Source organism: Lepisosteus platostomus, chromosome 8 (genome assembly GCF_059453375.1).
Source record: "Lepisosteus platostomus isolate fLepPlt1 chromosome 8, fLepPlt1.hap1, whole genome shotgun sequence".
NCBI classification, from domain to species: domain Eukaryota; kingdom Metazoa; phylum Chordata; class Actinopteri; order Semionotiformes; family Lepisosteidae; genus Lepisosteus; species Lepisosteus platostomus.
In genome coordinates this window covers 60,033,166-60,052,340 of record NC_142618.1, presented here as the reverse complement: position 1 = coordinate 60,052,340, position 19,175 = coordinate 60,033,166, and the positions used below count along the sequence as shown (strand labels likewise).

General features: G+C 46.3%; 2 protein-coding genes across 4 annotated transcripts; one reads left to right on the top strand and one right to left on the bottom strand.

The window, feature by feature from the left end:
* Positions 1 to 1,544: 1,544 nt before the first annotated feature.
* pigm (phosphatidylinositol glycan anchor biosynthesis, class M) lies at positions 1,545 to 6,614 on the bottom strand. Of its 3 annotated transcripts, none has more exons than XM_088644147.1 (6): positions 6,466 to 6,614; positions 5,074 to 5,432; positions 4,206 to 4,768; positions 2,975 to 3,233; positions 2,517 to 2,618; positions 1,545 to 2,055 (listed from the first exon to the last, which is right to left on the bottom strand). In XM_088644147.1, the coding sequence occupies exons 2-6, from the start codon at positions 5,254 to 5,256 to the stop codon at positions 1,888 to 1,890; spliced, it is 1,275 nt and encodes a 424-aa protein (XP_088500273.1). In that variant the 5' UTR covers positions 5,257 to 5,432; positions 6,466 to 6,614; the 3' UTR covers positions 1,545 to 1,887. The 3 variants fall into 3 exon arrangements, with proteins under 3 accessions (XP_088500273.1, XP_088500275.1, XP_088500274.1); XM_088644149.1 differs by having other exon boundaries at positions 4,206 to 4,708; XM_088644148.1 differs by lacking the exon at positions 6,466 to 6,614 and adding an exon at positions 6,319 to 6,441.
* Positions 6,615 to 6,675: 61 nt separating this feature from the next.
* Positions 6,676 to 18,974, top strand: pdcd6 (programmed cell death 6). Its single transcript, XM_088644157.1, has 6 exons — positions 6,676 to 6,897; positions 12,103 to 12,164; positions 14,944 to 14,988; positions 15,890 to 16,048; positions 16,606 to 16,715; positions 17,319 to 18,974. The coding sequence occupies exons 1-6, from the start codon at positions 6,824 to 6,826 to the stop codon at positions 17,415 to 17,417; spliced, it is 549 nt and encodes a 182-aa protein (XP_088500283.1). The 5' UTR covers positions 6,676 to 6,823; the 3' UTR covers positions 17,418 to 18,974.
* Positions 18,975 to 19,175: the final 201 nt, after the last annotated feature.

The following is a 19,175-nucleotide window of genomic DNA, read 5'->3' as shown; positions in this document are numbered from 1 at the left end:
ACAGGCGCCCGCACGGAGTCGTCCGAGGTCCGAGGCCAGACCAGCCACACCCGCATGTTCATCCCAGCAGTGTCCAGGCGCCGTTTCCACCCAGTCCGGGGACACGTTTCCGGGTGAATTTCCTCCAGTGTGCGTTTGCACCCCCCCCGATTCTCTCCCACTGCGCCCCAAAACCCTGGTTCTCCCTCACCGCCCACCCTCTGAGGACGATCACGAGTGGGCAAGGAAAGAGGAGCGAGAGAAAAGTTCAAAATATAGCCTGCGCCGCACAAGTGCGGAAAAACATGGCACAACAGCATCGCTCTAATTATTAAACATCGGAGTGGGGGAAAAAATGCTCCTGTACACCAGGAGTTGTTTTTAACTGTTAAAACATCCCAACTGTACCCACAGTTAAAACAAAAGCCTAACTGTGCTGAGTAACTAGAGGAATAGATCGGAATGAGGTAGTACAGTAGGGCTGAAAAAATGACATTTCTTATTATGATTATTAATTCATTATTATTATTTACAGGCCAACACGGTCACAGAACAGTGCCCGACTTATCAGTAATTTAGCAGTTCAATCAGGATCGCAAATTACCCGTCTCATCCAAACAGCACCCCTCCCTGCAGACGATCTTAAAAATAAACATAATCAAACAGGCAGAAAAAAAATATATCAGATCCTTCCCGCATCCTCAATTCTGAAGACCAACTTCTTCCTTCTGGCAAACGCTTTAGGGTTTCCAAATGGAAGTCAAACAGATACAAACATTCCTGTGTTCCGCTCTCCATTACAGCCGGCAACGCAAATGGCAAGGATAAACACAAATTCGGACCTTTACACTCCACTTGTGTGCAATGTTTTGCAATGCGTTATAAATGTTATATGTCGTTATGTGTTATACAGGAGTAATGTGCAATGTTAGTTCAGGTGGTCTTGGAGTTGGTCTTCAGAATTGAGGATGTGGGAAGGATCTGATATAATTTTTTTCTGCAAAACTAACATGTGCAATGTTAGTTTTTTTCTGCATTATATTTAAATGTGCAGAAGTGCTGTTTGTCCACAATAAATTTCCCTCAGGGGGCAATAAGTCTTCTCATCTCAACTCCAGTCCTGGGTGGCTGCATTGCTGTAGAGTTTACGTTTCTTTACCTCATCAGCACCAGAAACTGGGGAAATCAGTTCATCTGCTTCAGTTCAATGACTAACCACTCAGCTGACTTGTGGCGCGTTGAGCTGGGGTGAAAGACAAGGTTTTGCTTCAGTGTCTTGCTCTGAACGCCTGGCTTGGAGACGTGCCCAGACGCCGGTGACGTCAGAGCCAAGGACACAACTCCTCTTCTTCCCTTCCTCTTTCAACCACTAGATGGCAGTAGCGGGCGGCATGATCCTTCAATCGAACGGAAGGGGGCGGTAGCGCCAAAGCGGATGAGCTACTGTACGTGTCCATAGAGAAGACACCACACACCAAACGGAAAACAAAGCATAAACATACCTAATCAATTCCCTTGAAAAACTTTTTTTGAAAGCCAAGACAGACCAATAGTGGATGCAGCTATTTTGTTTTAGGGTTTTTTAATGCTTTTTTTTTCAATTTTATTTTAACTATTTTACGTTTTGGAGGCTGACCTATTGGGGCTGAGCGCTGCTCCTCAGTCTTCAGAGTTTCACTCGCTGCAGGCATTTCATTATTACAATAACTTGTAATAACTCTTTTCACCCTAAAGGGCAGTGCAGCCCCACTGCACAGCACATCAGAGTGAGAAATCACTTCAACTGGTAGATGGTAAGAGTACAGAGTAGAAATCAGCCAGACATCTGTATGAACACCCTACATGTACTGGTGTGTGACCTCCAAATAAATCAGTATAACCCTGTTCAACCTGCAGGACGTCTTCGAGTTAGTGTGATTTAACTTTCTGCTGGGTGATCTCTGGCTTATAGTGGGAGATAATCTGCACGAGTATAAACGAATTAATGACGAGAAACAACAGTCCAGCCAGCCAGATGAGAACAAATGTATTGTCCCCTTCAAATTCCAGATAATACGCAGGTGCCAGCCACAGGGCCTGCAAGAAAAAGAGCAGTCTTGAGAGCCTAGCAACCAGCTCTGGGCCTGAGAAGAGAGCAGAGACCACACTAAGCAAAGCAACAATCTGTTTCTTTACTTTTCTGACGTCATTTCATTTGAAAGTATTACTGGGATTTTTCAAACAGACATTAGATCAGGACTTCTTAAGTTTGGCATGTATTTTACAAATGTACTAGATTGTTCTCACGTAAGCCAGCAACTGGAAAAACAAATACATCAGCAGTAACAAAACCTGCATTCTTAATTATGCATTTCTTTACCGAGGATAACTCACAGAGGGAACACATCTCATAACATATTTTCTGTATTGGAGAGATGAACACAAATGCAATATGCCATATAAAATCATCTGTTTGAATATTTCTTTACTTAACCTTAATGGTCATATATACATGATAATAGTCCTATAATTATGCAATTATGTAAGGTAGCTGTTACCTGACCAACAAACCACAGGCCAAGGAGCCCCAGTCCTTGCTTGAGTGATAACGTCAGGCAGGGGAGAACCAGAGGCAGCAGGCACAGGTACCAGAGGAAGTACTGCAGACAAAAAAGACAGGACACAGGACAAAGGTCACTACAGGACGATCAGTGGGAAATTATTCAACTTCCTTTCTCGATATAAACAGTTTCAAAACAAACATACAACAAATGAGTTTTCTCTGCGGGTAATTCACACGATCCCCGTCGGGTAGTTTAGTGGACACACTGGTCGCTTTAGTTTGAGCTACGAGACCTTTTAAATCCAAAGCCAACAGAACAGCCAGTGTCACCAGGGACTAAAAGCGCTCCCGTTAAGAACCGCACGCGGTTTCACATCGAGCAAAGCCAGGAACGTGCCGGCACGCTCATTTACAGAGGTCATGCGACGAGACAAAACAGCCAGCGCCCGAGACCTGGGAAGTGCAGACTTTGTTGAAGCTGACGAAGACGGCGGTGTGCAGGAAGCAGCAGAAGGCCAGGTCCGGGTGGAAGGCCAGCGCGGTCAGCAGCAGCAGCGCCAGCTGGGGCAGGAAGGCGGCCAGCCCCAGGGCCAGGCTGGCCCGGCTCTCAGCCGTCAGGTACAGCACGTAGAAGTAGGCCGAGAAGTTGTGGCGGATGTCCCTCCGGGTCACGTGGTACAGGTACGTGTGCTCCACAAAGTCCCAGCCATACCTTCGACAGAAACAGGCCGCGGGGAGAGAGAAACGGGTGAGACCAGAGAACAGAACCCCTGAGCCCCAGCTGGGCAGAACGCCATTTCCCAAACAGTTCTTTCCAAAACATTTCTTCTTTGCGTTTCTGGATCAACAAGGCACACGCCTCGTGCAGCCCAATTCAAGGCATGGACTGGACGTGCTCGCCGAAGTCTCATTTCTCAACAGATGGACCCTGTCACAGCCCGACGGCGCGTGGGTCTTGGGTATGACAAAGACAACCGAACGGTCCGCTCTCTGGGTTATTTCCCAGTGGACATCTCTTTCTCATCCATCCCCCCCCGCCTGAGGGCCATCGGCATCAAGCCGGTACAGATCCAGGACCGCGCAGAGGGAGACGCAGAACTGGCTTTGCGGGATCGTCTCCAGCACACTTCTGGTTTACTCAGGCTATTCTCCCACAGTCCATTCCGTTCAGAAGCTCGTCAATCGCTGCGTTTCTGTGAAGGAACAGGTAAAGGTCAATTCTAACACAGCGGTTCGGAGCCGCCTGACGAAGGCACTCCTGCACCCCTGCAGTCCTATCAACAGCCGAAATGTTGTTTCTCCTTTCTATTATCCAGCATGGAATTGACCTTTACTTGTCCCTCTACAGCCGACGCACAACGTCACAGCTGACCCACTCAGACGCTGTATTCCTGTGACCTCTGGCTCGGGCGGGCTCAACACCGCAAAACTCTACAGGAAGAAAGACGTTTACAATCTCGGCTGAGCCCAGTTTTAACAAGAGACAGAAGGGACACTAGCTCCGCGAGCACAGGGAATTCTCCTAAGGAGCGTAATTCATCCCGGAGATGCCGATGGCTGCCGAACCGCAGGGAGCAGCGGGGAAGCAGCGGGAACGCGTCTCAAAGCCTGCGCTGGCTCCCTCAGGGGCCTCTCACCATTCCCCGCACCGGGGTCGCGTCGGGGGGGCGGACCTCAAACTCACATGTGATAAAACACCAGGCCGAGCCCACAGAACGTTCCCCCAGCCACGGCCGCGAACACGAGCAGGTCTCTGCTCAGGAGCCCCGAGAGCAGCGTGGGGGCGGGCCGTCTCCGCAGCGCCAGGGCGATGGGAATGGCGTAGGTCGCCGGGTAGATCTTCATGTGCACCGCCAGCCCGTAGCACAGCGCGGCCCGGCTCAGGCGGCCCCGCTCCAGCAGGTACAGAGTGGCGACGACCAGCACCGCCAGCATGGACTCGGCGTTCCCCCGGCTGGAGACGCCCATGGGCAGGGGGTTGAGCAGCCACATTGCGCAGTAGCGGCAGGCCGCCGCGCTGCCCAGCCCCCGGAGCCGCAGGAGCTTGTGCAGCAGCAGGGCGGAGAGGACGTCGCAGGTCACAAACAGCAGCTTCCCGAACACGGCGGCCACGTAAACGTTGGGGGTGAGAATCCAGGCCAGCAAAGGGGTGTAGCGGTAGGTGGCCCTCTTATAGGGGGAAGAGCCCTGGGAAGGCAAGGCAGGAGAGTTCAGGTGGCGAGAGAAACACGGCAGGGCTTCTGCAGGCTACAGAACGACGACAGAAGAAAACGTCTCAAAACGCGAAAGGCAGTTTCCCTGTGGCGATCTCTGTAAGTGCTACCAGGGCGTTTAGCCTATAGATTATCATGGGGCAGGCGGAAAACTGATCATTTCAGTGAGACAAGGGAGCAAGAGAAAACCGTTCAGTAAAAACATTGAGTAAGTGATATACCCGAGGATCAGCAATCAAGTCATAATTACAAGTAGTATTTTAAGATCATGACTACTTGTTCCAAACTCGACAAATGCACACGTGTTCATTAAAATGCACAACGCTTCTGCGTACAAACCTGTGTGACGAACCGCGAGGCATCTGTGAAAACGTGGTAGTCGACATCGGTGTATTTCACCACCATGACCTTGTCCTGATACACCCCATAGAACACCAGAAGGATCCTGATCAAGTACGCTGTGCCAAACAGCGCTCCCTTCTTCTGAAGCAGAGCGGTGGTCCAGTCCTTGAAGGCGGCCATTGGACAGCAGCAATTTCGCCCTGCTCTCCCAGGGGGGCGCACCACACTCCTGGGGGAGTTCTAGGCTCTTCAAGCAAGAGAACAAGATTCCCACAAGTTCCCGTCACTGTCGGGGTCTCCTAATTTAAGCCAAAATGTTTTGCCACCACATTCGATTCCGGAGGACATCATGGCATCTGAAAAGTAATACCAAAAGTTGCTGAATAAAGCACAGACCGGTTCAGGGCTCTACAATCAGCCACACCTCGAACGGGGGGCTTTGTCTTGACACGGATCTGCTTTAAAAACTGTTTCAATTTCCCGTCCAAGAAGGGGCAGTTTCCCCCTCAAGCCGCCTGGTCTGTGAGAGCAGTGTAACTTAAATAAAATAAATGGCCACTAAGGGAGACCAACATTGAACTTGTCAAAACATAAATAACGCCGCTGAAGAATGCGGACCTGTGCTGTATCAGTCCTGACAAACTCTTCAGCTATTTCCACAAATCTGATCGGAACGAGCGAAGTATCTCTAGCTCTTCTCTTTTAAATTATATGTATAACAAATTACATCATTTGACATGATTGCAGATGTGCTAGGGCGGAGCGGAGGCTCTGTGGCTCAGGATCTGCGCCTCTGGCTGGAAGGTTGCCGGTTCAAATCCTGCAGCAAGCAGAGGAATCCTACTCCGTTGGGCCCCTGAGCAAGGCCCTTCACCCCAACTGCTCCAGGGGCGCTGTATAAATATCTGACCCTGCGCTCTGACCCCCAACTTCTCTCTCTGTCTGTGTGTCTCATGGAGAGCAAGCTGGGGTACGCGGAAAGACAAATTCTTAATGCAAGAAATTGTATATGGCCAATAAAGAGATCTTATCTGTATATTATTTGAAAAAATAATGATACATTACGATTTTCACTGCAGCCTATTATTGCCATTTTATATAAAAAAACAAGATTCACTCTTTTATCGACTGCAGTTAAAAACTTGCTTTGGTTACACACTCAGACTAGATTATAAAGTAAATTACTGATATTACACGTGTGGAGTCTGTTTATATCAGATAAATGTAACCAAGGTGTCTCACCCCTTTTGAGCTGACAGCGCTACAGCTAACTGTAGCTTTATTGCACACAGCGTGCTTTAAGATAAGCCATTTCCCTTCACTCTAAATAAACGGCCAGAATAACACTTCAAAGACAATCAGACATTTAAAGAAAAACCGGCGAGATACCTCGGATTCACCGATTTATATCGAGAGCCGCGATTTCCAGCACCAGGAAGTGACACAAGGCGGAAGTCACCGTGCTGGCCTGCCACGTGACGGTTAACCGCGAGAGCGTCGCTCCTCTGTCGCCGCGGCAACCGAGAGGCTCCCGTGACGCCCGCTGGGCGGCACCGAGGTGGGGCGGGGGGAAGTGACGTCACGCCTGAGACGCCCTGGGGGAAGTGGTGACACGCTACTGTGTGGGTCCGGGTCAGTGTGGAGTCCCACTGTGAAACTGGCGAAGCCTGACTGAGGGATAGAGAGGAGTGTCTGTTTCATCTTGAATCAGTCTGAAAGAACAACTCAAAAACAAAATTATCCTAGAATGGCATATCAGTATCGACCGTCGCAGTACAACACCCCGCCCGATCAAGGTTTCCTGTGGAACATATTTCAGAGGTAAGAAATGTAAAACAACCCCTCCAAAAAAAGGACGACACGATTTACATGGAGATGGGTCTGTCCCTCGTAACGTTTGTTTCGGTTTCCGTGTTTTTCTGAACGTGTTTCGAGCGAGGCGGCCTGGCCGCAGCTGCTGTGTTAATGTGAGCTTTCACGGAGCGGTGTGGGTGAACGCGGATCCGTGTGGGTACAGTCGCGTGATTGCCTGATCTCCCCTGACCGACGTGTCACAGGCGCGCGTTTCTTTCGCCGTGGCGTGTTTTGCTGTGTGGTGGGCGCCTGTCTGTCAGCGGTGACGTGCCAGCGTGTGGTGTTTCTTATCGCTCCCACGGATGAGGCAGGCTTGATCGCTGGGGGTTTCCGTGGGCTCCGCGGACGCGTACAGCACTGTGCAAGGCCCTGCCGTGTTGTCAATACAAACACTGGTCTCTGTACCCACGGGGCGTGAGGTTTACTGGCAGGATTAGCTGATGTCACGCCAGGTTACTTCTTAACTACCGAGATATGCAGGGAAATGACCTTACATCACCTGGGGTGTGGGGCTAGTCTACTATCTCCTGGATTTTGTTTCGACCTGAATAATTAATCACACAGTTAGTTCTTGGTTAGATTTGACATGATTTTTAAGGGTCTTTTAAATCTGGTCACTGGAACTTTAACTTCATGAAAGGTAGGGCTGTCAATAAAAAATCCCTTAGGGGCTGGCTTGATGTGTTACAATTATGCAGTTAACTGGAGAATTAGTTCTGCTCTCTTAACTGAGAGCTCTGGTGGAACAGAAACCTGTGACTACAGGCCCGCTAGAAGTAGAGATGGGCTCCTCAGATTGAAATCCTAGGTGCTGCAGGATCTCTGTGATCTGTGTCTAAACATTGGAGGGGATGTTCTAATTCCGTTTTCTCTGGCCTTGGGACTGAATTGAATCAAAGAATTTCAGAAATCAAAGCAAACTGTGGTCATTCATGCATCTTTATGCAGCTTTGATGGTACTTTATCTGAAAGGTATCGCTGCTCACCGTGCTTCTGTCAGGTTTCTAAAGGAAGGGAGGGCGGCGCTGCTCGTCAGTCGTCACCAGGAGTTGCTTGGTGTCAGTTCCAGTTTTTCATGCCTGCACAGCTGCCAGTTACTTCATTGACATCCATCCATTTTCTCACTACTTTATCCAGTAGCAGGGTCACACCGGGGAGCCAGGCCAGCCTGGGGCGCAAGATGGGGTACACCCTGGGTGGGGTGCCAGTCCATCACAGGGCACAGACGCAGACACACTCTCACACCAGGGTCTATTTTCCAAGAAGCCAGTTAACCTACCAGCAGGTCTTTGGACTGTGGGGGAAAACAGGAGCAACAGAAGGAAAGTCCCGTGACCACAGGGTGACATGGAGACACCACACAGACAGCACCCCAGGAACTGACCCCAGAGCCCCAGATCAGCGAGGCAGCAGTGCTGAGCACTGGGCCTGAACATGAATCTATTTGAGTCCTTTCTCTGAAGGGGTTAGTTAAAAGGAAACTATTACACGTTGAAGTGCTGAAAAAAACCATCTGGGAACCCCGGTTTAAGGCACGCAATACTGAAATATACCGATGGGAAAAAAAGAATCGCAGCATTTTCTGGAATGAGAATACTATAGTTATAGCTGATGTACAAAACGTTGTCAATTTGTTTTAAGCCCTCTGACCAGCAATACAGCTTGTGCAGTGAGGCATTGAACTTGCCAATCACACGGAAGCTCGTTAGGTGCACTTTTACCCAACCAGGTCCAGGTGGAACAATGCCTGATCAGGTCACTTTTAAAAAGGCCTGAATTCAAAGCTTAGGTCACTGCAAGAAAAAGGCCACACTTCGTCAGTTTTGGTGCATTCCATAGTGTCTCGAATGTCACCAGGAGCAAGGGAGAGGGCCATTGGCATGCTGCAGGCAGGCATGTCATGTGCCAGCATTGCCAGACACTATGGAGTGAGCTGCTCCACTGAGACTGAAGAGAAGGTTTCAGCAGACCGGCAGGACAGATGACCCTCCAAGATCCGGTCACACTGTGACCACACCAGAGCAGGACAGACACACCAGACTGGTCCGTCCGAGAGATCGTTTCAGATCTGCCACCCGTACCGCTGCTGAACCTGCCAGCAGACACAATGTCCACATCAGTGACAGGACAGTGAGGCTCCATGCTGCTGGCCTTAGAGCAGGGCGACCTGTCAGGGGCCCTCTGCTCACACCTCCTAGACGTCACACCCGACTGGCTTGGGCCAGACAGAGGCTGTGATGGACTCATCAGCAGTGGCATCAGGTCCTCTTCATGGATGAGTCCCTCTTCAGCCTGTCCCACGCAGACGGGAGGGCCAGAGTGTGGAGGAGGAGGTGTTGCGTTTCTTTTTTCCATCAGTATATATATATAAAATACTTCCAGCAGATGCTGTGTGGAGGTCCTGTGTTTAATATCGGGGTACATCTGAAAGCACGGCAGGGACTGATGCTGTTAACCCGTCACATGCGAACCTCTGACTGTACTGCGACATCATCGAGGAGTCACAGTGGACAGAAGTGGAAACGCACTGTGCAGGCTGTTACTGTCTGCAAGTTCCTGATTGTCATGGGGCGTGTTGCAAGGCCAGCATGTTGTGTAACATATTCAAGATGGATGGCCAACAGCACAGTTTTACATACAAGCTAGGCAGTGTGTAAAATTCAAATCAATTCAAGCTTTATTGTCCCCTAGGGGAAGTTTGTTTTACAGCACAGTCAGAACACAACACAATGACAAATACACATCATCAAAAGGGAAGAGAATGCAGTAGTGTGACAGGAGAAAAGAAACAAGAGACAAGGTAGTGACTTTGCATTGTTGAAGAGTGTAATTGCAGTGGGAAAGATATTTCCTGAGTCTGTTGGTTTTACACCTGGGGGCACAGAGGTGTCTCCCAGATGGGAGAAGTGTGAATTCACAATGGAGGGGTGAGACACACACTCCCTGGTGCTTTTGGCTTTCTTAGTCACCCTCTGTTTGTAAAGGATGCTTAAGTTTATTTGATTATTCCTGATTATTTTGCCACTTATATTCACTTGTAGAAAGGTCTTAAGGATAGTTTTATCTACCTTAAAGTACCTGTGTTTTCGAAGAAAGAAGAGTCCCTGTTGGCCTTTTTTATGGATCGTGTCAAATGGGTTGCCCGCGTGTCTGAAGTGACTGAATTGTTGGGACCGTCAGAATGAAAGTGCTGTGTACAGTCCCATATTTAAAAAGCAAAAAGCATACAACTGGACGAACTGTCTCTTTCTGCTTCGCACTTCTCTTATATGTCCGTGTGAATGCCTCTATCACTACATCACAGAGCTCCTTGCACAGAGTGTCTGTGTACTCCAATACTGTACTTAGGTTGCCTTGTTCGTATTCCTGAAGGGCGAGCAAAAACCGGACAAAGTTGGTCTTTGTTGCCGGCTCATGTTGGGAAAGACTCGCACACCTATTCTACCCTGAGGCCCTGCACGTTTTTTCCACGGTGTGTAAGCTACTGAAGGGGGAAAATGACACACCCACAGTGAAGCAGTCAGCACTCCAAGGAAAATAAAATGTTCCCCCAAATAAACGTTTAACCTCGTCTCCACCCGCATACTTCTTGGTTTGGCCACACACTGAAGTGATTCGTTGTGCCACAACACGTTGTGTTGCCTGGACGCCTTGGGTCACATGACCGGCACTGTGGCGTGGTCAAAGGTCAGGTGAGTCACTCAGCCTCTGAGAGAGTCTCAACTGAATCATGCGGCAAAACCAGACATCGTTTTGGAGCTGGTAATGCTGATACCAGGGAGGGTTTCCTGCTAATTTTATGAGCAAGGTGAAAAATAAAAAACTGCATTTGAATAAACACATTTGCTCCCCATGAGTATGCAGGTGAAGACAGATACGTCTGTGCAAGTCACATTCCTACTGTGTGAGCCAGACTGTAGGAATGAAATTGACTTCTTTTGGTTTCAAGTTTAACATAGCAAATTATTCCCCATATCATAAAGTATTACCCTGCAGTCCTGAAATAAGGCTACACAGTGGTTCACCTATATCATTGTCTGTCATCACTAGTCAAATGAAATATTTTTAACGTCACCTATTCTACCCCAGGCAAAACTGTTTAAATGCTCCTAGATTTATCTTGCACTTCACCTGCCTGCGATGAGCAGGGGTACCAATGCAGCCCCAGAGCTGTTTTTAGTCACAACAGTAGCCAATCCAGTCCTGCAGGTCTTTTCATAGCTCAGTATTTTCATACCAGCTGTGAGAGAGGATCTGTTACTGTGCTTGCCTGTGATGCAGGTCTACATCTATTAGTGTGATAGCTGTTATCTGCAGAATTGTAAAAAAAGACCTGTAAACATGCTTTACCTTAATAAGGTGTAACAGTGAACTGCCGACAAAACAGACAGAACAGTAGAGGTCATCTATCTCTACCATGTCACTGGCTGTTCCTGTTGTTGGGCATGGTTGGTAGGAATGTTACTCTTAGGTTGACAGTGCTGGTCCTGGAGGGCCCGTCAGTGTGTCTGCAGAGTGTCCAGTCCAGGCCCCGCAGGGTGTCCAGTCCAGGCCCCGCAGGGTGTCCAGTCCTGTACCTGCAGGGCCGGTCAGTGTGACTGCAGGGTGTCCAGTCCTGCGCAGTGAACAGCGCAGTCCAGGCTTGCACAGGTAAACCTGGAGAGTCTGGAAGCAGGGACAGTAAAGACAGGGAGTGGAGAGTAATGCTGAAGATGAACCTCACAATATCCCCGGACTGAGGCTGGAGTGGCACTCCACAGCTTTGCCTGGGACAGCATGGCGGTTTTGCCCATTGCTGTCTGCTTGTGTGTGAGCCTGGGGAAACAAGCTCTGCAGAACAGTGAAGACATGGCCTGTAGAGAAAGCAGACAGAGACTGGCCAGGGCAGGGCCCCCCCGTATGTCTGGCCTTGTGTGTACGGTACACTTCGCTTCTGCGCCACACGAGCAGGGAACTGTTCGCTGACTGGCCGCAGTCTAACCTGGTTAAATGAAGATGCCCAAGAGTAAGCGAGGCAGCCACATACTGTACGCTCCTGTCTTCCTGTGGCATCCAGCAGCCTGAACACCGTCACTTCTTTGGTAATGTCACTCACCTACGGGAAAACGGAAGAGCTATTGCATTGTTCTCTCCTTCTGCCTTGTTAATATGATCCTTTTTTAATCCTTGCAGAGTGGACAAAGATCGGAGTGGGTCAATATCGGACACTGAGCTTCAGCAAGCTTTATCAAATGGTAAGTTTAATTTTAGAAGATCATTATCGACTCATTGAAACCAAACCATGTGTATCTTATGTTTGTATTTATTTTCGTTAGAGTTAGAAAGGCCTGGAGAGATGAGGTGAATAGCCTGATTGCAGGTTAGAACGAGATCGCAGAGATGCAGGTCGGTATAAGGGTGCTCATGTGTCGGCAGTGTAGAGGAAGAGGGACATTTTTTTACGTAGCTCAGCATAACTGTCCTGTAACCTCACAGCAAATGTATCATTTTCACTGTGGCATGAACTGGGCGACACTATTGTACATGTCAGCATCTGTTTCTGTAGCATCAGTATCGGATGTGCTGTTGACTCGTAATCTGTGCCTCTTTATTCAGTTTATCTCTTATTATTGATCTAAGTAAGGGGGGGGGGGAGAAACACCCAGAGAAAGTAAAGTATTGATTGTTCCCAACCATTTTCCATCGTGTATAATATAGCTTCAGAACCTAAGGGAAGATGCTATACCACGTAGTATGTTTTTTTTTTCTTCAATTCAGTTTTTGCTACTGGGTGCTATGTAGTAACCTTGGAAATGCTTGATAATAGTGTGACCCTGATAAAACCAGTAAACATGTGACTAAGGGATAGTCAGCTACGAGTGTGTGAAATTCCTGATGGCCTGTACAGTGTTAAATAGGAGGGGCCCTTGAAGAAGTATTTAGAGTGAAAAGAACTGGATGATGTACAAAGAATGGCTCACCTTTAAACCTGAGAGCAGGAGCCATGACTTTTCCCAGAGAGTAGTGGGAGCATTGAAGAAGCTATATTTGAATATTAATCTCGCAGTGTCAAATTAGAGGTTAAATAGCTTCCAGGGAAATTGGCCCTCAGTGTCCCTGTGTGTGTATCTGCCCTGTGATGGACTGGCGTCCTGTCCAGGGTGAGCGTGTGTGTCTGCCCTGTGCTGGACTGGCGTCCTGTCCAGGGTGAGTGTGTGTGTTTGTGTGTGGCCTGTGCTGGACTGGCGTCCTGTCCAGGGTGAGCGTGTGTGTCTGCCCTGTGATGGACTGGCGTCCTGTCCAGGGTGAGTGTGTGTGTGTGCCCTGTGATGGACTGGCGTCCTGTCCAGGGTGAGCGTGTGTGTCTGCCCTGTGCTGGACTGGCGTCCTGTCCAGGGTGAGTGTGTGTATCTGCCCTGTGCTGGACTGGCGTCCTGTCCAGGGTGAGCGTGTGTGTCTGCCCTGTGATGGACTGGCGTCCTGTCCAGGGTGAGTGTGTGTGTTTGTGTGTGGCCTGTGCTGGACTGGCGTCCTGTCCAGGGTGAGCGTGTGTGTCTGCCCTGTGATGGACTGGCGTCCTGTCCAGGGTGAGCGTGTGTGTCTGCCCTGTGCTGGACTGGCGTCCTGTCCAGGGTGAGTGTGTGTGTGTGCCCTGTGATGGACTGGCGTCCTGTCCAGGGTGAGCGTGTGTGTGTGGCCTATGATGGACTGGTGTCCTGTCCAGGGTGAGCGTGTGTGTCTGCCCTGTGATGGACTGGCGTCCTGTCCAGGGTGTACCCTGCCTTGCGCCTGTTGCCTGCTGGGAGAGACTCTACCTCCCCCCAGTCCTGAACTGGAAGAAGCAGTTAGAAAGTGGGTGGATGGTGTTCTGATTAGCTTTTGAAAAGCTGCCTCTGCAGTTTATTCTTCTTGTTGTCTTCAGATATCTGCAGATTTCATGCAGGAGTGATACAATGAAGCGTTTTGTCCCTGCTTTGTTGTTGAGCCTCCAGCTGCCCTGTGAGGAACCCGGAGCGAAGTGTTTCTGTTGGCTTTGGGTGCTGCTGTCTTTTCCGTGAGCACTGCTTCAGAGTGGAGTGAACTGAACACTCTTGTGTTGCTGGACACAGGAGGTCCTTGTTTAGTTATTTTGTGGTGGAAATATTCAAGCTGTCACAGAAATGGCCATTAACACTTGCATGCTTTGTGCTTAAGAGTGCCTCCCATTTTTAATATGATATAGTACCCGTTATGATTTGCAGTGTGTCTTAACTCACAGGGTACAGAATAAACTGGCTCCCAGCTCCCAGTCTGGGTGGATTTTGGGTAATTCATGACTGTTTTCAGTCTCATCCAGCTTTGAAGTCAGGCTTGGCTCTCTCGAGCAAGAGAGTTTTGTTTGTCCAGTTTGATCAAGCAGAAAGTTTATTCCAATAAATTGAGGGTCATATTTTTCATAGCTATTCGCTTAGCTTGAAAGCTTGTTCTTTTAATTTTAAGAATTAGAAGTATTAATCTGTCATGAGCAAAACAAAACCTGAGACCAGAAAAAACATTTTGTCATGATAGTTGTTTATTTCTACTTTCCAAAACATGAAAGGAAGAAGACTGTGGACAAGTGAAGGAGCTGTTTTGAAGCTAAAGGCTTGGGCAACAGTTGCGCAGCAGAGTAAAAGCCAGCTGATTTGGTGGAGAGTTAAGGCCAGGTTGCTGAAAACTTAATTTGCCTCCTTTTAATACTGCGCTAGAGATGCTGATTTCACAACAACGTTAGAAGACACACTGTACTCGAGAAGACACAACATTCATAGGAGAAAGTGTAGAAGCTCTTATTGATGAAATATTTCTCTGCATAAGTCCCTCAGAATGGTTTAGACCATGAATCATAGTTCACAGCATAGTTAGTTTGTGTTTCACTCTGCTCTTCAGGGTAAGATGGCCTAGCCTGTGCCTCAGTCTGTGTGTATTACTCAATAGTGCGATGCGTTCCATAATTCTTCTGGTTTTCAGAAGGCACTGATATTTCTGGTTTTGTTTTCTCGCCCTTTTCTTCAGGTACATGGACACCTTTTAACCCAGTGACTGTCCGATCAATCATATGTAAGTCGTCAATTCCAAGAAACTGCTGACCTGTTAAGGAATCCGGGCTGTCTACTCTGTTTCCTCTTGAGAGGGCGTTAGTGTCTGTGTGTTGGTCTTCGGATCTGTTTTCTGATTACCCCGCAGGATGGAGATGTGTTTACAGTAGTCCTTTTTGACTTGACTGTAAAAAAAATGTGTTTGCATGTCATCCCAAAAGAATATATTTTAATTTACAATAAATGCAGGTTTACTTAAAACACGAAACAAAATGGGGGTTACATCTTTGCTCTGGGTGGCATTATTTTAAATACCAAAAAACATCATACTATCGTTCTGAGGTCATGTTAGAGCTTTGATTTGCCTTAAGTTTGGTGAAAAACTGGAGCGAGTAGAACATTCATGGGATTTCATTTAGACTCACAACTGTGGCTTTGTGCTTTGTACTGCCGAACTGCCTGTGACAAAGCCACTTTTCGGTCAGAGTTAAAGTAGTAACAATTCATAGGCTTCAGAAAGTGTTTGTACTTTGCTTTAGTTTACATTTTGGCTGAAGATCCAACAAAAACGCGAGACCCCATTGCTAAATGTTCTGATGTAATGTAACTGGAAATTAAATAGAAAGTATTTGACACAACCACATTCCATAGTGCTTCTTCTATTGTGTTTTGTGTGAATGAGAATTTTGGGACTAATATGGCATTTGTGTACAGGAAACTTGAATTTGAATTTCTGGTGAAAGTGAAATCAATTATCTCAAGATAAATCTCGCCAACAGAGCGCACTTGGTTCATAATTTGTGTTGTTTTTTTTTTAATTTTGAGTGAGGTTTGTCAGGTCAAGAGATACTATCTTTTAAAGTTGCTATATAAATTAGTTTATTACTGTCTTTAATTTCATTTTCACCCTTCTTTGTGTTTAGCCATGTTTGACAGGGACAATAAAGGAGGAGTGAATTTTAATGAGTTTTCAGGCGTCTGGAAATACATCACAGACTGGCAGAACATCTTCCGGACATACGACAGAGACAGCTCTGGACTAATTGACAAGAACGAGCTTAAGCAAGCTCTGGCTGGATTTGGTGAGAAATGTGTGCTTTTCATTTATCAAAGTAAAGCTCATACTTGGTGGTAATCTGTAAGACATTCCCTGACCTATTCCTGTAAGTGTTAGAATATAGTGTCAAAACAGAATAAAAAATACTTACATTTGATTTTTGCAACTTGTCTACAGGTCTTTATGAATGGTGCAGATCTGTTCATTATGTTTGACATCATATAAAACATTGCAGGGGAATTAAAACTTGGAGTATGGCTGTTGTTATTAGTAAATTAGGCGTTATTAGTAAAAAAATTACAAATTTTGTGTTAATTGGAAAAACATTTAAGGAGACAGGAAAACTATTAATCCTCTTGCACAGTTGTTCTATGGATGTTGGAAGACATTTAACACTAAGAGCTAAATATTTGTTTCTAGGCTTTACCTTATAAACCTGTTTCATTGAGCAGCTGCTCAAACTTGAGAGATTAAAGATTATGAGAGGAGGAAACGTCAACGAATGCGTCTTTTAGAAGTGTGGGAAGCTAGACCATCATGCACCCTGTGTGATTTGACATTTTCTCTGCTTATTCTCTCAAGGTTATCGCCTCTCCGATCAGTTTTATGACATTCTCATTCAGAAGTTTGACAGACAAAGAAAAGGACAGGTGGCTTTTGATGACTTCATTCAGTGCTGCATTGTCCTACAGGTGACTTTCTTTGTCTGTTTTAGGAATGTTTGTGTCTTTGTGTATGTTAGTTACTGGAGACATGCTCCTTAGCTATGGTACATATGCTGGTTTCATATTCTACACTTTTTAAGCCATCAGTGCAGAGGAACCTTTGAAACTGAAAACAGGGGGAAGGAAATATTAGGTATTGACATTTTTAAGAAAAGAAAAGGTTTAAAGTAGTGCCTGTTCATTGCTGAGATGCTGTTCACAGTGCTTCTGAAGTGATTCTAATAAATGAATATTTGTTTCATAGTTCACTACTTGAAGTTTCCCGCATTGATTATTCTGCATATGTACCACAGCCTTTAAGTTCCTGCTTAATGTATTTAAGGCAAGAGGCAAAACCTTAAATGCAACATTGCTTCTTGTTTGTTAAACATCTTTTGATGGGTGACAGCTGAAAAAAAGTGTAACGTTTTAAACCTAAGGTTAAAACATGTTTGCAGTGAATTACAGAAAACAACGGTTTTGTGTAGCTGTTTAGCTCTTTCTGCAAAAAATGTAAAAGATCTACATCAATTAAAAAAGATTTGCACCATAAACGCAACGCTTTAAAATCCATTTACCTTTCATTTGCAGAGACTGACGGATGTGTTCAGGAGGTACGACACAGATCAGGATGGCTGGATTCAGGTGTCTTATGAACAGTACTTGTCGATGGTCCTCAATGTTGTATAATAGCAAAGCACCATTCCTGGACCACTGACCATGTGGACAGCCTGATGTTCCAGAACGGTCTTCCATGTTGTCTTACCCTTCTCTTACTGCAGATGAGGCAGAGAAATTGAGGAGGAATCGCTCCTTTTTATTTCATTTACTAATATGTTAATAGTTCTGATTCAGGCTGTGAATGTCACTTGTAAAATTAATTGCATACAGTCCTGAAGATGTTGTCCTACACCCATGAAGCATGGCCCTAACTGACACAGAGCCTTTTATATCCTAGTGACCCACAGTCTCAAATCCACATGGTGAAAGCAGGTAATGTTTAGACATAATTCCTGGTTTTAAGTTCACTACATTAGTTCATATCCTGAAGCAAATCTTTTTTTTAACAAGCGATACTTACATTTTACTACATTAGAAAGTACAGTGCCAAGTAGAAGTAGCTCAAGCTTTTGTAAAGCCTTTGTCTTATGATTTTGTAATGCATGGTGCCTTAAACTGCACAGCTGCTTCTTTTTTTTTTTACGAAAATACTTAATGCAAAGTTGTGCAGGAAGTGGTCTGATCCCCAAATAATCATGTAGAAATGATTCTGGGAGAGTTGGCAGCAAACAAGCATGAATTGATGGTCACAAAAACACGCGAGTTAGACTTCAGGGGGGTCCCCCAAGACAGCAGCAGGTTTTAAACTGCTAGCAACTAACCGAAAAGTTGCTTTGAAGAACTTGGAAACAGAATCTCTATAAATGCCAAAATAGACTGAAAACGCAACAGTACTTTCTCCTGTTGCTCCGATCAGTCAGGACACGATGAGATATAGAACTGTTGCTCATTATGCACTTGATGAAAGTTTTAGATTGACAGACTGAACAGTGATATTTGTGCGAAAGTGCTAAAGAATGCAAAAAAAAATTGGAAGAGGGCTTTTTTTCAAGCCCAGGTCTCTTTTAAAATAGTATATAGTTTTAGCTATATATTTATGTTCATGTCTATTGACCTGTCCTCTGAAGCAGAGAGATTCCTTCTGATGCCAAGACAGAGCAGTCTTCCTGGACCTGAACTCTCCCCACAGTAAACCAGTGTCCTACAGGAACCTGTTTGGTATGAATGAATGAAGATGAGCCGACTGCAGCAGGTCGAGGGATTGTGTAGTTGTCTGTGTGGTAGCTACAGGATGCTACAAATTCAGAAACATATCTGTACTAAACTGCTCTGCAGGACGTGGAGATACCCCTTTCTGTCTTGATGTTGTAAACAGGACATTGCCAGTTTATTTTGTAATGGTGTTGGAGTACCATTTTGTAACGCAGAAATCGTCATTCCTGTAACCCTCTCTCATTCCTCTGGTGTCAGACTTGCCTTTGGTGCCCTGGAGCTGCAACAGTGACAAAGTAAATCGAAACAGCTCCTTCATTGTCAAAGTTGCCAAAACTATCCTTGTCCATGAATGAAAAAGGGAGATGGGACTTTAGAGCACATGGAATGTAATCCAGATCATCTCATTTTCACAGTCCACAAAGCTGGTATAGAATGCAACTTATTTTGTATATTAAAATAATGTTAATATTACCATGTATGTGTGTATTCCTTACAAGGTTTTTAATCTTTGCTTCGTTTGATAAAATCTTTTCCTCCAGTTAAAGACTGCAGCTTGAGAAACAACATAATACAGGAATACGCTACATCCCAACACAATAATTCTCTCACAATTACACATAGAGCAGAGTAGTTTATAGTTGCAGACATTTTTTTCTGAAACTTTTTTGTGTT

What these genes read in the sequence shown, in the direction of transcription:
- pigm (XM_088644147.1), bottom strand. Translation starts at nt 5,256, where the DNA reads ATGGCCGCCTTCAAGGACTGGACCACCGCTCTGCTTCAGAAGAAGGGA. An exon ending in CCTCGCGGTTCGTCACACAG is followed by an intron (nt 4,769 to 5,073) that starts GTTTGTACGCAG and finishes GTCGTTCTGTAG; the next exon opens with CCTGCAGAAGCCCTGCCGTG. An exon ending in ACAAAGTCTGCACTTCCCAG is followed by an intron (nt 2,619 to 2,974) that starts GTCTCGGGCGCT and finishes TTTTGTCTGCAG; the next exon opens with TACTTCCTCTGGTACCTGTG.
- pdcd6 (XM_088644157.1), top strand. Translation starts at nt 6,824, where the DNA reads ATGGCATATCAGTATCGACCGTCGCAGTACAACACCCCGCCCGATCAA. An exon ending in TCAGCAAGCTTTATCAAATG is followed by an intron (nt 12,165 to 14,943) that starts GTAAGTTTAATT and finishes CCTTTTCTTCAG; the next exon opens with GTACATGGACACCTTTTAAC. An exon ending in AGTGCTGCATTGTCCTACAG is followed by an intron (nt 16,716 to 17,318) that starts GTGACTTTCTTT and finishes TTTCATTTGCAG; the next exon opens with AGACTGACGGATGTGTTCAG.